Source organism: Chrysemys picta, chromosome 2 (genome assembly GCF_011386835.1).
Source record: "Chrysemys picta bellii isolate R12L10 chromosome 2, ASM1138683v2, whole genome shotgun sequence".
Taxonomy (NCBI): domain Eukaryota; kingdom Metazoa; phylum Chordata; order Testudines; family Emydidae; genus Chrysemys; species Chrysemys picta.
The window spans coordinates 15421801-15436146 of NC_088792.1; the positions used below are offsets into that span (position 1 = coordinate 15421801).

At 39.7% G+C, this 14346-nt stretch overlaps 1 protein-coding gene across 3 annotated transcripts in view; it reads right to left on the reverse strand.

The window, feature by feature from the left end:
• Positions 1 to 1489: 1489 nt before the first annotated feature.
• The window catches only part of TTC21A (tetratricopeptide repeat domain 21A), a 60725-nt gene continuing 47868 nt past the window's right edge, over positions 1490 to 14346 (reverse strand). For 2 of the 3 annotated variants that reach the window (XM_042859533.2, XM_005297144.5), the window contains 8 exons: positions 12909 to 12990; positions 12267 to 12417; positions 8619 to 8780; positions 7899 to 8094; positions 5564 to 5788; positions 4800 to 4920; positions 2448 to 2515; positions 1490 to 2363 (listed from right to left, as the gene is read on the reverse strand). In XM_042859533.2, coding sequence (XP_042715467.2) covers positions 2286 to 2363; positions 2448 to 2515; positions 4800 to 4920; positions 5564 to 5788; positions 7899 to 8094; positions 8619 to 8780; positions 12267 to 12417; positions 12909 to 12990 — 1083 coding nt within the window. In that variant the 3' untranslated portion in view covers positions 1490 to 2285. The remainder of the gene's footprint in view (positions 2364 to 2447; positions 2516 to 4799; positions 4921 to 5563; positions 5789 to 7898; positions 8095 to 8618; positions 8781 to 12266; positions 12418 to 12908; positions 12991 to 14346) is intronic. The other variant, XM_008163007.4, reaches the window with a different exon arrangement.

Genomic DNA, 14346 nt, shown 5'->3' on the forward strand with positions numbered 1-14346 from the left:
AATGTCTCTACTTCACTACTGCCAAATTCATGGCCAGGAATATTGAGAAGATATTTCCAGGGCGTCACAAGTTCCATGCTGTCAAATTCTACTCATCAAAATATAGACCATGACTTATGCAATACTGTAAATACTAGTCTTGGGTGAACACAATAGAGTTTGAGATTTTGTAAGTCTTGAACAATTTGTTTACAAAGATTCAGAAAACCAAAGTTGAAGTTTAATATATCTACAGTATATAAGATGAATGATTTCATGATAACTACACTGTAGTTTTGATATTTGTATGTGCCACAAAGTCCTATTCATTTACTAAACTAAATTTACAGTACAGTTACAATGTGCATGAAAAATAACTTCATTGTAGTTACTGTGTATAATTCAACACATAATTCTTAGTTGAAGTTTACCAACCTTATGAACCATTTTTTGTCAATTACATGAATTTCTTAGTAGATATAGTGTATTGGTACTTAATCTATAATTAGAGAGAAGTTCAGACCAAAACCTTGAATCCAAAAATACTCCCAGATCTTGGGAAACCTCACATCCAACTCCAATAATCACAGAAAACCTCTCAATATAAAATGAACAGAACAAAAAGTCTGAATTTGAACTTTGCAGTTCAGACTCTTCTCTATGTTGCAGTAAAAGCTTTGTTTCCTCTCCTTTATGGCCCCAGCTCAGTAAAGCATCGCTATTCAAGATAGCACTTAAAACACATACTTACCTTTAACCATGTGCTAAAATTAAACATGTGCTTAAATGTTGTCCTGATAGGGATGAACTTAAACACATGCTTAAGTGCTTTCCTAAATCAGATCCAGAATTATGTATTAGTGAGAGAAGATCCCTGCCAAAAGCTAGACTTACGTAAGTAACCTACATTTGGCATTTCATTTTTCATTCGAGTTTCTTTCTCTGCACCCTCTTCTCACAGTCTCATCTAAGTGGAATGCAAACTCACAATCACTCCAGCTTGATTTGAACTTTCAAAGTCAATATTAAAGTTGGCTCAAAATTAGGCAAGATGAGTATGTCCACCTCTAACAGAACCCCATAACTACATAAGCAAAAAGAGTTTGTTGATACATAATAATGAAGACAAACAAAACTTTAATCAGTTTCATTTACTTTATATATTGGTCTCAATCATCAATAAACAAAGGAAAAGGGACAAATTACTTTTCCTTGCCCTGCCTTCTGCTTTTGTTATTGGAGAATGAATTATTTATTTCAATATAACTGCTCTGAATTGTTTGATTATTTGAAGAAGCTGTGAATAAAAATGACATTTCTCTCTCTGTCAGCCAATGCTCCTCCTGAATTAACATAAGTTGTGGAGAAAAATTCTGTTATATCTAAATATATATATATATATATTTCAAAATGAATTCTCAGCAAGTGACTAAAAGAAAGTAAAATCAAATAAATGAATGAAGAAGCTTTAAAAATAAAGTTCAAAATAAAAACCATATAATGCCTTGGGACAGTACTAGTTCATTTATTTTTTTAAAGCATAGATTAATAGATTTTTTTTCAAAAGGATGACTTAGTCTTATTAAATATAAATGTCTAAACCATATTTGTTGATAAGACACTAAAGTGGTGTCTGATCTGAATAACCAGTCATTGGTTAAACACTATAGAGTTAATACATACAGAAATACACACTGCTTTGAAAAGAACTTTGAATATTACATTCACTAGGCAAGTGAGTCCCACAGGCATGCCATAAAGGGAACCTTCCAAACTTTCCTAAACCCTGTACTTAAAATATTTTTACAGTACTTTGATATATTGTAAATTAAATATATTGAGCCTGAGTCCCATTTACAGTAAATCCTCCTTACACCACTCTGGTAGGGTAAAGGGGACTTAAAGTGCATGTAAACATAGTTTAACTCTCACTTTAAGATTCCTTCACTCTAACAGAACGATAGAAAGGGGCCTTATTAAAAATGAGAATCAGGCCCACTCCGTTTTCTTTTAAACTGAATCCTGTAAATAATGTAAATAAGATAAAGAGGATACACTCTTCTGCTGAATTTACAATTCCCCTTTGTCAGTCCATATACACAGTTTAATGGCCAGGCCTGAGTCTTAATAGTTATTTATTTCCCCATGTTTTCAGTAGCATACTCTCTGCAAAGAGGCAAGGCTGAGTTTAGAATTAAAACATCTAAAATGCCTAATAATCTTTACTTTAAATATGTTTTTATTTCTAGTGCTCATTGACATATTTCTGATCTCAAAGCATTTCATATTATCCAGACTTTTATTTTTTAGGGTTTGAGAGCTGCTTGAGCCTTTTCCAGAATCTCTTCTCTAATTTTTGGGTAACTTGGGCATATCTTCAAAACCTAGTGAAAAAGAAAAGATGGACAGTCAATAAATTAGGCACAAACTATTTCATGATCTAATTAAAAGTTTTCGGTAGAACTTACATCATGACAAACTTCTATTGCCTCCACATATTTCTTATCTTTCAGGTAATTGAAAGCAAGTTTGAAACCTGCAGAAGGGATGGAAAAGATGTGATTTCATTGGACTTGAACACAAAACTACATGTAGTCTTAAGACTTAACATTTATTAAATAGCACTTCAGGCAAATAACTCTGATGAACTCATGTTAAAATATGATAGAACTGCATCAAAAGAATTTACTTGTAACTTGTGGTGCAAATATTTTCTACAAGGGCATTTTAATTGGATTAATTTATGTGTGATGTTAGCAAAATGAAAAGTCAGAAGTCCTTAAAAGAAAAATCCCTGATAAGTAGACAGGGTTTATGCACCCTTTGAACCTAACTCAGCTTGCAGTAAAAGACAGTTACCTTTTCCGTAACTAGTGTTCTTTGAGATGTGTTCCTCATGTCCATTCCATGTTAGGTATGTGTGCTCACCACATGCACCGGTGCTGGAAGCTTTTTCCTCAGTGGTATCCATAGGGGACCAACTCTGGAGCCGTCTGGAGTGGCACTCACATGCTGCGGTATAAGGGCACCGCCGGCTCCCCACAACTCAGCTCCTTCTTGTCGGAACTCCAACAGCGGGGAAGGGGGGAAGGTTATGGAATGGACATGAGCAACACATCTCGAAGAACACCATTAGGGAAAAGGTAACAGGCTTTTCTTCTTCGAGTGCTTGCTCACGTCCATTCTATGTTAGGTGACTCCCAAGCAATACCAATGGAGGTGGGTAGGAGTTCATAGACGTGTAGCTTGTAACACAGCTCTGCTGAACCCAGCATCATCTCTGGCTTGCTGGGTGATGGCGTAGTGCGCCGTGAACGTGTGAACCAAAGACCACATTGCGGCTCTGCAAATGTCCCGGATGGGGACATGTGCCAGGAAGGCCGCCGAGGACGCTTGCGCTCTCTTCAAGTGGGACTTCACCAGAGGCGGCAGTTGGACCTGCGCCAACTCATAACAGATCCGGATGCAGGAGGTGATCCAGTTGGCGATCCTCTGAGAAGACATCGGAAGGCCCTTCATCCTGTCTCCTGTCACGATGAAGAGCTGCATCGACCTACGAAAGGGCTTAGTGCACTCCAGGTAAAATGCCAAGGCACGTCGGATGTCCAAGGCATGCAATCACCTCTCCTCTCTGATCTTGTGTAGCTTAGGACAGAACATCAGGAGGAAGAAGTCCTGGTTGACATGGAAGGAAGACACCACCTTCAGCAGGAAGGCCGGATGGGGTCTCAACTGTACAGAAGACTATACATGACGGTTCCGAGGTCAAGGCTTTAATCTCCGACACTCGTCTAGCCGATGTCACTGCCACAAGGAAGACAACTTTCCACGAAATGTGGGAAATGGAACAAGAGCTCAAGGGTTCAAAGGACGGACCCGTGAGTCTAGAGAGAACCAGACTGAGGTCCCATTGTGGGACAGGATCCCTAACGGGAGGGAAGAGCCTTTCAAGGCCCTTCAGGAACCTGACTGACATCTCGTGCGGGAACACTGATTTACCCAGGATTGGCAGCTGAAAAGCTGAGATGGCAGCTAGATGAACTTTGATAGAAGAGAGGGCCACGCCCTGATTCTTCAGAAGGAGCAGATATTCCAAAATGGACTGCAGAGAAGAGCGCGTTGGGGAGACACTATGCTCAGACGCAGAGTGGGAGAACCTTGTCCACTTCGCCAGGTAAGTCACTCTAGTGGAGGGTTTTCTACTTTCTACTGCCGCACCTCCCTGGAGCAAGCTTGTTCCTCTGGGTTCAACCATGCAGCATCCACGCCGTGAGGTGGAGGGAGGCGAGGTTGGGGTGCAGGAGGTGACCGTGATCTTGCGAGAGAAGGTCCGGGTGGTCGGGCAGAAGCCACGGGGGGGCTACTGCCAGATCCAAGAGCAGTCCAGGATCTGGCCCAAAGTGTATAACATTCATTAGTCATATGCAGTAGGTCTGGAAACCAAGACGGATTCTTCCTTTCAGTCTTTCAGCTTATAAGAAATCTTTTCCAAATACGCTAATACCTCCATCTCTACAGAGATCTCTTCTGCACTCCTCTACATGCAACTCTTTTGTACTTGGCCCTTCTGCAAATTTTCACTTTTCTTACGCTATTATGCAATATTAAAATTAGCTGTCAATAAACTCTTAGCAGCATTCTGGATCAAATACTGCCCTTAGTTACACCTCTGCAACACCACTATCTTTAGTTTGGTTGATAGGTGTAACTGGGGGCAGAAGCATCTATTACATCATCACAATTTGTTACACTTTCAGGAATAAACGTGCTGGATGATATTCAGGTGGAACTTGAGCTAGAACAGTACTTTCTCAACTCACCGACAGCAAGGTTTGCTTGATTACTGTATTTCCAAGCTAATTCATAATTAGTTGCAGCATCCTTATAGGCCTGTTCTTTCTCCATGATAAAACCCATATATTCATAAGCTTTTGAACAAGACTAAAAAAACAAAACCACAAAATGTTACATTATTGAGAATACTTAGCAAACCCAAATGTCATAACAGCATTGATCTTTCATATCTTAGTGAATTTAAATTGTGATCAAGACTGTAAATACAGGAGCTCAAATTCTATTTTCCAATTAAATATAAATGTAAAATTCACTGTTTCCTCTGTCTGGTTTTCTTATTAAATGTATAGCTTGATGTTTTTTTCTTAAGATAATAATAAGATGTGTACTAAGACACAGAATGCGCAACATGACCAAGTTAACATTACCGTTGTGAGCTTAACTTTTGCATTTCCTGGCTTTTTGTAATTTAAAATGTGCAACCTTAACGTTGCATTAATTGTGTGTGTGTGTGTGTGTGTAGGGTCACAATAGTAAAATCAATAATGAAACTCTCACCAATTTCAATGTGATGAAGATTTTGCCGTTAACTATCATTAACTGAATTATTATTATCCACTACCTAATTTTATTGTAAATCAGGTTCTAAATTATAGCTGCTCCTTATAGCTGTTACTTTTGGGGTTATTGTAAATGGCTATTAATGAAAAACTCTATTTGTGTTCCTAACTGGTCACAATGTTTTCTGACCTTTCAAGATCTCCTTGTAAACACCTCCTTTTCCTCTCACCTTATTGTATTGTAAGCAGCGTTTCAGTTGTTCAGTTGCAAGATCATACTTTCCGCTTTTGCAGTATATGTCAGACAATAACATCCAACTTTTTTCTAATTCTTCAGCATCAGATGAAGTCCAGTTAGCTTTGGCTAACCGTTTTAGCTGGGTTCTGGCCTTGGGAGTCTGTTTCAGAATCATATAGGCTTGGGCCATTGCCAAAATAGCTGGAACGCTTTCCCTCTAAGAAATAAAAGCATAAATACTATTGTTTAAACTTTAAGCTCTTTCCATGGTCTAGAAACATTATTGGTTTTATTCTCTTACTTTAAAAGTTAACAACTTTCATTATTGAACCAAATTTCACTTGGATTATTAAAAACAACATGGTTGTCAACAGATTGTTAAATAAACTTGAGTATTTTCCTCATGCTATCTAGTCTGTCATAAACAATTAGAGATGACAATCTAATGCCCCAATCTTGCAACTGAATCCATTCAGACAGACCATTATGATCACACCGTGTAGATGGATCTACAGATGAAAGCATTACATGAGAGTTATGTATTTTATTATTATGATGATGAAGAATGAGAAGCCAATGGGACTCCAAGCACACCCAAGATCCACGTGTGGATCCTATTGTAAAACTGAGGTCCTAGATGTATTGGTATTTGGGGTGACAAGGTAATTGTTAAGAACAAACAACCTCAAATTTAACTATGACATTCTAATATGTTTATAAAGAATGTCCTCTCTCTGTCCTCATGAAAGCACCTAGGATGGGTGTGTACAATCATAAAGCACTGTATAAAACAACCCCTCTCCCCCCACTAATATAATGAAAAACAAACAGAATGGTAAACACAAAAACAGAAAGCTAGGAAGGTAAAAGGAAAATGTTCTACATATAAAGGCCAACAGTGGTCACAATAAAAACAACCTTTGAAAAAGAAGAGTTTTCAGTTTTTTCTTAAAAGTGAGCATAGAAAATACCAAGGGGGAAAACATTCCATATCCCAGGAGGCCATGGTAGCAAACACACAACTGCAAGGATGCAGTCCCTTGGAGCTGGGTGTTGTCGGAGTGTGCTAGCACAGTTGTGCAATGCAGTACAGCACAACTGGGACTATCCAATCCTCGACTAGCCAAAGCACTCTGTTAACCAAACCAGGGTCTGGGGCTCAATTCTGTCTAGTGCTGAGCATTTTACCTCCTAGTTAGCAAATCATTTATGCCTGTGCTTATCTTTAAGCGTTCATGTAGTCCTCCTGAAGTCAGTAAGAGTACGCATTTGTTTACAATTAAGCATGTCATAAATACACCTCTACCCTGATATAACGCGAACCAATAGAACATGAATTCGGATATGACGCGGTAAAGCAGTGCTCTGGGGGAGGCGGGGCTGCGCACTCCGGCGGATCAAAGCAAGTTCGATATCATGTGGTTTCACCTATAACGCGGTAAGATTTTTTGGCTCCCGAGGACAGCATTATATCGGGGTGGAGGTGTACTTCACTTGATTAGGACCAAAGTGCTCAGCAACTTGTAGGATCAAACTCCTGTTCCCCAACATTTAGTTGACTACAATGAAAATTCCCTAAATTAACCAAAACCTCAATAATCCAAACTTAATCATGCACTTCATATAATTAAAGCATTCATCAATGAAAATGAAAAAATCTTACCTATTTTCTTTTCATAATATTAAGAATAACTTGATCTGACTGATCTCCAGACTATGTTGAAAGTACAATATATATCCTACTCCCACTTATTTCCATTCTGGCAGTAGCAGCTTTGCTACTGAGTACCAGTTGTTGAAAGCCTGTACAATTGTACATCTATTAAGAGGGACTAGCTATTTTCTCACAATTTGCAACTAAAACATCTCCTTTTGAAAATTTAGTCCATTCAGTTTTCAAAACTCTGGGTAAAATCCTGCCTCTATTGAAGTCAATGGGAAAAACTCTGTTACTTCAATGAGGCTAGGATTTCAACCACTGACTTTGTAGAAAAGGTTCATCCTGAGATCAAAGTACAGTGATGCTGGCAGAATGACAACAAAAAGAAAGCTAAACAGACGTTCTACAGCTTTATCTCTATCCTGCTGATGTTGCAGCGTGCAGTTTTCTCTCTTTTACTGATCATCTAACAAGGAAATAACAAAACACACATTGAAACAGTAACACCTTATAATGCCTATTAAATTAATTTCAAAGCTGTTATCTTAAAATTAAGGAGAAAATGTGTGGCCACGCCATTGAAAATACTCCTAGTAAAAACCAAAATGTTATCTATTAGCGTTTTACAACAGAAAGGAACCTAAGATGAATTGAAGAATTTTCTTACCTCATTTTGGGCCATTTCTACAAATACACTGAGGGCTTTCTCCACATTAATTTTGTCTTTTGTGGCCATCAGACAGCAGTTCTTTAACATCTTCATCTGATTTTGTCCCTCTTGTGAGTGAGGATAAAACTCTTTAAGTAGTTTCTCAGCTGTGTGTATCCCATGTTGCTCAGAGTCTCTCTTCTCTTTTAAGTTACTGTTAAAATTATCATTAAACATCATACATGATGATTCCTAGTGTGTCAAATCCTGATAAAGCAATATCTTTTAATTCTAATAGCACCATATTTAACAGAGGAGATTTGCATTTCTTCTTCTAATACATCATAACTCACACATATTAGATTACAGACCATTGTCCCTTCCAGACCAGAGCTGAAGCACCTTAAACTGCCATTCCCCATGTATCTATTCTGTGTCTAAATACAGGCCTTCAGCCTCCAGGTCTCTCAGTCCAGTACTTTCCACAAGCATTAAATTCGCCTCCTTTCTTTTAAACCCACAAATATGGCAAACGTCTCTATTTTCTGTTAGTGAATATAGTGTAGAGGGCACAGCTGAACTGAAATGCTGTGTTTAGCCTCTCTTTACACATGTAGCGGGGAAAGAAATGACCAGAGCTTTATGTTAGTCTGAGACTTATAATGGAAAATGAATTTGATATTCCATTATGTTTCTCTATTTCAAATTGTTTCCATAAGTGTTGGGTTTCTCTTTTACCTGTCCTCTTCATTGAGGCTTTCAAACACTTCTCCTCCTATTATCTCATGATCAGGATTTAGGCAGATCTGAATCATATTGTTGATGGCTCTCTGGCCCCAGTCACTATCTTTTCGAGCTTTGTTGAAATACTTCAGTGCCTGATTGGGCTTTCCCATGTGCCTGTTTGGAGAGAATATGTAATATGCAGTTGCAGGCGTGTAGGGTGATCATCAATCTTAACAATAACATTTCCATATTTATATACATAAAGCACTAATGAAAAAGGCCTTTGTCAGCGTGGAAAAATCTTGGAATATTTGTTGTAAGTATAGAACATTTGTACATATGGATTCTATGAAAAATAGGAATAAAAAAGTGCATAATCTGCACCAGATGCTTGTTTAGTTTACTTTATATTGTACTGATCTTCTTGTGTGTATGGATTCTTTTACTGTACTGTATACTAATTCTTATTACTTATTGTTCTATGGATGATGATCCTGTTTTCCTGTATCTGTTTGTCTTTTTTTGATATATTAATGTAAAATCAAATTAACTGTACAGAAAGCCACATAAATAGAAAATGTTATATCAGGGTCTCAAACTCCTGGCCTGCGGGCCATCTGTGGCCCACGAACATCCCCAATGTGGCCCGCGGGGCTCCAGCAGTTTTGGGGCCGGCTCTCTCCCTTGGCCCCACCTGCCGCCCCGGGCGCCCCCTCCCCCAAGGCGATTTACAATGGCGTCTGCCTGCTCGCTCCATGTGTTTGCTGGCCCCTCCCTGCGGCCCCAGGGCAGGGATGTGCCTCCGTGCGCTGTCCCTGCCCCGAGCGCCCCTGCAGCCAATGGGAAGCTGCGGGGGCGGTGCCTGGGGGCAGCAGCGCGCGGAGGCCTCCCCCGCCCACCCCGCCTTGGAGCCCCAGGTAAGCGCTGCACCCTCCAACCCCCTTCCAGAACCTTCTCCCCCTCCCCCTTGCCATGCACCCCCTCACATCCCCAAACTCCCTCCCAGAGCCTGCATCCCTCCTCTCTCCCAGAGCCTGAAACCTCACCCCCTCCTCCTGCACCCCCACCCCGTGCCACAGCCCAGAGCCTGCACCCAGCACCCAAACTCCCTCCCAGAACCCAACCTCTCACCCCTTCTGCACCCAAACTCCCTCCCAGAGCCTGCACCCCAATCCCCTACCCCAGACCTTTTCCCTCACCCAAACTCCCTCCCAGAGCCTTAGGCAGGTGGGGGGGCAGAGTTTTGGGCAGGGTGGAGTTTTGGGGGGCGGGTTCTGGGCGGCATGAGCAACATTATTGGTCCGCTGGGAGGATTTGAGGACTGGAACTGGCCCTAAGGTAAATTGAGTTTGAGACCCCTGCATTATATGAATACATTATTTAAATGTGGTTGTGGTTTTGTTCTTTGCTAATATTATCAGAGTCTAGCAAAGGCCTCAATTACATAGCAACCGTACCAGACCTAACATGAAGGAAAAGGAAAGTGAAGGAAAGTGAAGTTAAAAGATACTCAAGCCCCCGTTCAAGAAAGTACTTAAGAATGTGCTTAAATGCATTCATTTTCAGGAAACCACTTAAGTATATGCTTAACTTTAAGCATATATCTCATTGACTTCAGTGGGATTTAAGCATGTATTTAAATGCTTTCCTGAATAGAGGTGCATACTTGAATTGGGGCCTCAGTGAGCATTGCTGGAATCTTGGAAAGCAGCATAGACTATGTACTAAAAATGAACAAACAAAAATACCAGAAACAAAAACCTAACAAAAGAAAACACTCCACTGAGCACACAATTCTCCCCCTAGGGAGAGAATGAACCATACGTTATAGATGTTGGTCAATTGTTTCATGATTTTTTCACGGAGGTCACAGAAGTCACAAAATTTGTGACTTCCAGTGACCTCCGTGACCTCAGACCCCAGCGGATGGGAGCTGCAGGGTCCCCCTACTGTCCACAGTGGGAGGACCCCAGAGCTCCCAGCCGCCGCAGGGTTACCCTGGCTGCCACAGGCAGTGGGGGACTCTGGAGCTCCAAGCCCTCACAGGTGGTGGGGGCCTTGAAGATCCAAGCAGGCCTCTGCAGCTGCCTAGCCATTGTGGGGTGGTGTGGGGACCCCACAGCTGAGCTCCCCATTTTGTCATCGATATTTTTAGTAAAAGTCACAGACAGGTCACAGGCTTCCGTGAATTTTTCTTTATTGCCTGTGACCTGTCCATGACTTTTCTAAAAATACCTATGACAAAATTTTAGCCTTATTTATGCACTACTGGAAGGTGGTCAGATACTACCATGATGAGTGTGCAGTATGAATCTATACAGAATAAAGAACAGAACCTCCTTTGCTGACTGCTGACTGGAATAACTCGTGGGCAGCATTTATACTTGGGAGGGAGTAGTGCACAACAGTTAGTAGGGGCCCTGGCTCATGCCCTATCCTGTTACTGCTGTCCATGATGGTCAAAAAATCTTGAGAGGTAGGTAAGTTCCACCACAATCATGTTAAGAAGCCAAGACCCAGGAACTGAAAATCCTGCACAGACGATAGCTACAGAATAAATATTTTTATTCCTTTTTTCCTTTTAGCACCGCAAAGCCATCACAGCTAAGAGTAAGTGAGTTGTGCATTGTATTCCAACTTGTGCATCATCAACAAACTCATTTGTTAAGTTCCAATCAATTACACCTGTGGAACCCCCTTCTGATAATCAGGATGCACACATATTACTAAGGGTATAATTTGAATACAGTACATTTTCACAAATGAGAACAAGGAACATTTTGGCCTATGGAACCTTTATTATTCATGAGAAGGAAAGAACCCAGCTTGATCGGTCAGATCCCAGATTAAGTCTGCAGGGCTAACAGTTAGTAGAAAAACATCTTTTGACTTGTCCTAGTTTGATACTTGAATCACTGAAACATAGTATATATGGAACCCAGCAATGCCATTTTTAGAGTCACATTTTCAAGCAGAGACAGACTTCAAGGCTTCATTAAGGTAGGCTAACTGCAGCTTTGATTTATCAATCTGTGAAACAGGTAAAATATCTACCTGAGGTGCTTTGTGGGGCTCATATGTTTGGAAAGTGCTTTGAGATCCCCAAATAAAAAGGTGTTATATAAAGCAGAAACTATTCTTCATTATTTGACCCTCATAATATGAAGTTTAATATATTACATCCAAATATCTTGGATTAAATCCTGGCCTCACTGAAGTCTACAGGACTTCTGTCATTCACTTCAAAGGGGCCAGATTTCACTCCTTGATTTTAGAGCCATGTGAAATATTTACAATCAAACTTCAACTCTCTTGTATGGAGTTTGATATATTCAAGTCAACTGAGTTTGTTCTATTCTATTCAGGTTCTTACACACCACCCATTACTTTCCTATATTCACCTGAGTTTCTTTTTTCTATTAACAACATTGCCCTCTCCCACAAAAAGCCTTGAGCCCAGTAGAAAATTGAATTTGTATTAGAACTTTAACTTCCCAGCAAACCTGAGACGCTGGTTTATTTCCAGGTCTCGCAAACCAAATTGCAAGGCTCAGTTCCCAAAATGAACCTGAAACAGGACACGTAAGCTATACAGGGGTTGCATAGCCTTACTCATCAAGGTATCTATAACATTGCTAAAGACTACTCAGTATAAATTACCAGCAGTAAAGTCCTTTGCAGTAGTTATAACCAGGCTCCAAGAGTACTCGAGTTGACTTTTTCTTAGCCATTTCAAAGAAATATGTAGCTTTATCAAGCTTACCACTTCTTCTTAGCAAATCTATTAACCTTTCCATTACCGAGAAGTTATCTAAAATGACATAATAATGTAACAACGTAAGAAAGTAAACTTTATCTTTGTATTGAAAAAACTCAGCCTATCTGAATTCATGTTAAGCTTACATTTTAATTTAAAATGTGAAAAAAGGCCATGTTTTGCTGTAGGCAGTTATCAGTAGGGTATTGCAATGCTGCCTAGAGGATTCAAAGCTGGGAAGAGACTAAGGCTTTCAAAAGGGAAAATGGCAGAGCTCCAAAGACACAAGAGAACCCAGTCCCCACCAACTTTTCCAGTTCTTTTGAAGTGCCAAGGCAAAGTCTCCATCCCAAAGCTTCAGACCCATTCATCTTGTTCCTTTCAGTCTTGTGGGACTATAGAAGCTCCTTGTAATAAATAGAATATGCTACTTGGAAGTCTTGAAGATGAAATTAAGACAACAGAGTTGTCACATATTTTCATTAATTAGTCTTTTAAAAATAGGGTAAATCTGAAAAAACTCCAGCTTATTTAATAGAAGATACCTGGTGCTTTATCCAGAACATTTTGGTAAAGATTTATAGCTTGTTCATACTTCTGTTTTCTGAACATGAGGTCTGCCATCATCTAACAGAGCAGAAAAAAACTACATTAAAAGTGAGTTGAATTCCTTGAAAAGAACCAGAAATGTAAAAGTTATTTTACCCTTCTGAGAATATTCCTGACAACCAAAAAAGGAAATGTTTAAGAAATAGCTGAGCATGAACTAGCATTAAACAATGTTCCAAATGAAAATATGAAATATGCAATAAAATAACTACACACTATTCAGATGGACACTCGAATGTAAAGACCAGATGTTGCCTCTTGTTGGATTTGGGCCCAATTCTCTCATTTGTACTTCAAGGGCCCTGTGAATTCTGTGATTCTGCAGCTGTGCAATTTGCCATAGAATTCATCCCTTACTAAAGAATTATGCTCCAAAATCAAAGCTTTCCGTTAAAAAAATATTTCTAATAATTATGGTTGCTGAAATAATTTAGAAAACAAACCTAGTGGAAACTTATATAATGCTACCTTTCTGAGTTGCAGACAAGCATGAGACATTAGTTTTGAGAGATGTGAACAGCCCCCTTAATTTAAATAGGTTGTGTTAACTCTGAAATATAAATAAGATCATTTCATTGTCAAGGCTGTTAGCTATTTTGCTGCTGGTCATGTTAGCAGAAATATGTCCTGACATGCTTATCCAATATGAAATTTCAGATCTGCTAACTGTGGTGTGTAACCTACTGCTTAAATCAGCCTCTGTACAAGATGATTGAAAGAGAGATAATGTAATGCTGATTTTTAAAAAAAGGCTCGAGAGGCGATCCTGGCAATTACAGGTCGGTGAGCCTAACTTAAGTACCAGGCAAACTGGTTGAAACTACAATAAAGAACAAAATGATCAGACACATAGTTGAACACAATATATTGGAGAAGAGTCAACGCAGCTTTTGTAAATGCAAACCATGCATCACCAATCTATTACAAGCATGTGAACAAAGGTGATACAGTTGAGATAGTCTACTTGGACATTCAGAAAGCCTTTGACAAGGTCCCTCACCGATGAAAACTAAGCAGTCATAGTTAAGAGCAAAGACCCTCTCATGGATCAGCAGCTGGTTAAAAGAAAGGGTAGGAATAAATGGTCAGTTTTCACAGTGGAGAGAGGTAAATAATAGGCGTAAAGATATGTTTGTAGAAGATAATAATTTAGAAATGCTCCGGAATTTAGAGATGTGCCCTGAAGGCGGGGGTTGGGAATATCGCATGGATGTGTGCAGCAGTTCACCAGAGATGCTCTCCAGTTTGTTTTATTAAAGTTTAATTCCTTTTTCATTGACTGGTTTGTTATTTAATGAACCCAAAGATCATTAGAGCAGGGTCTCCCAAGGATCTGTACTGGGACCTGTACTGTTCAACATATTCATAAATTAT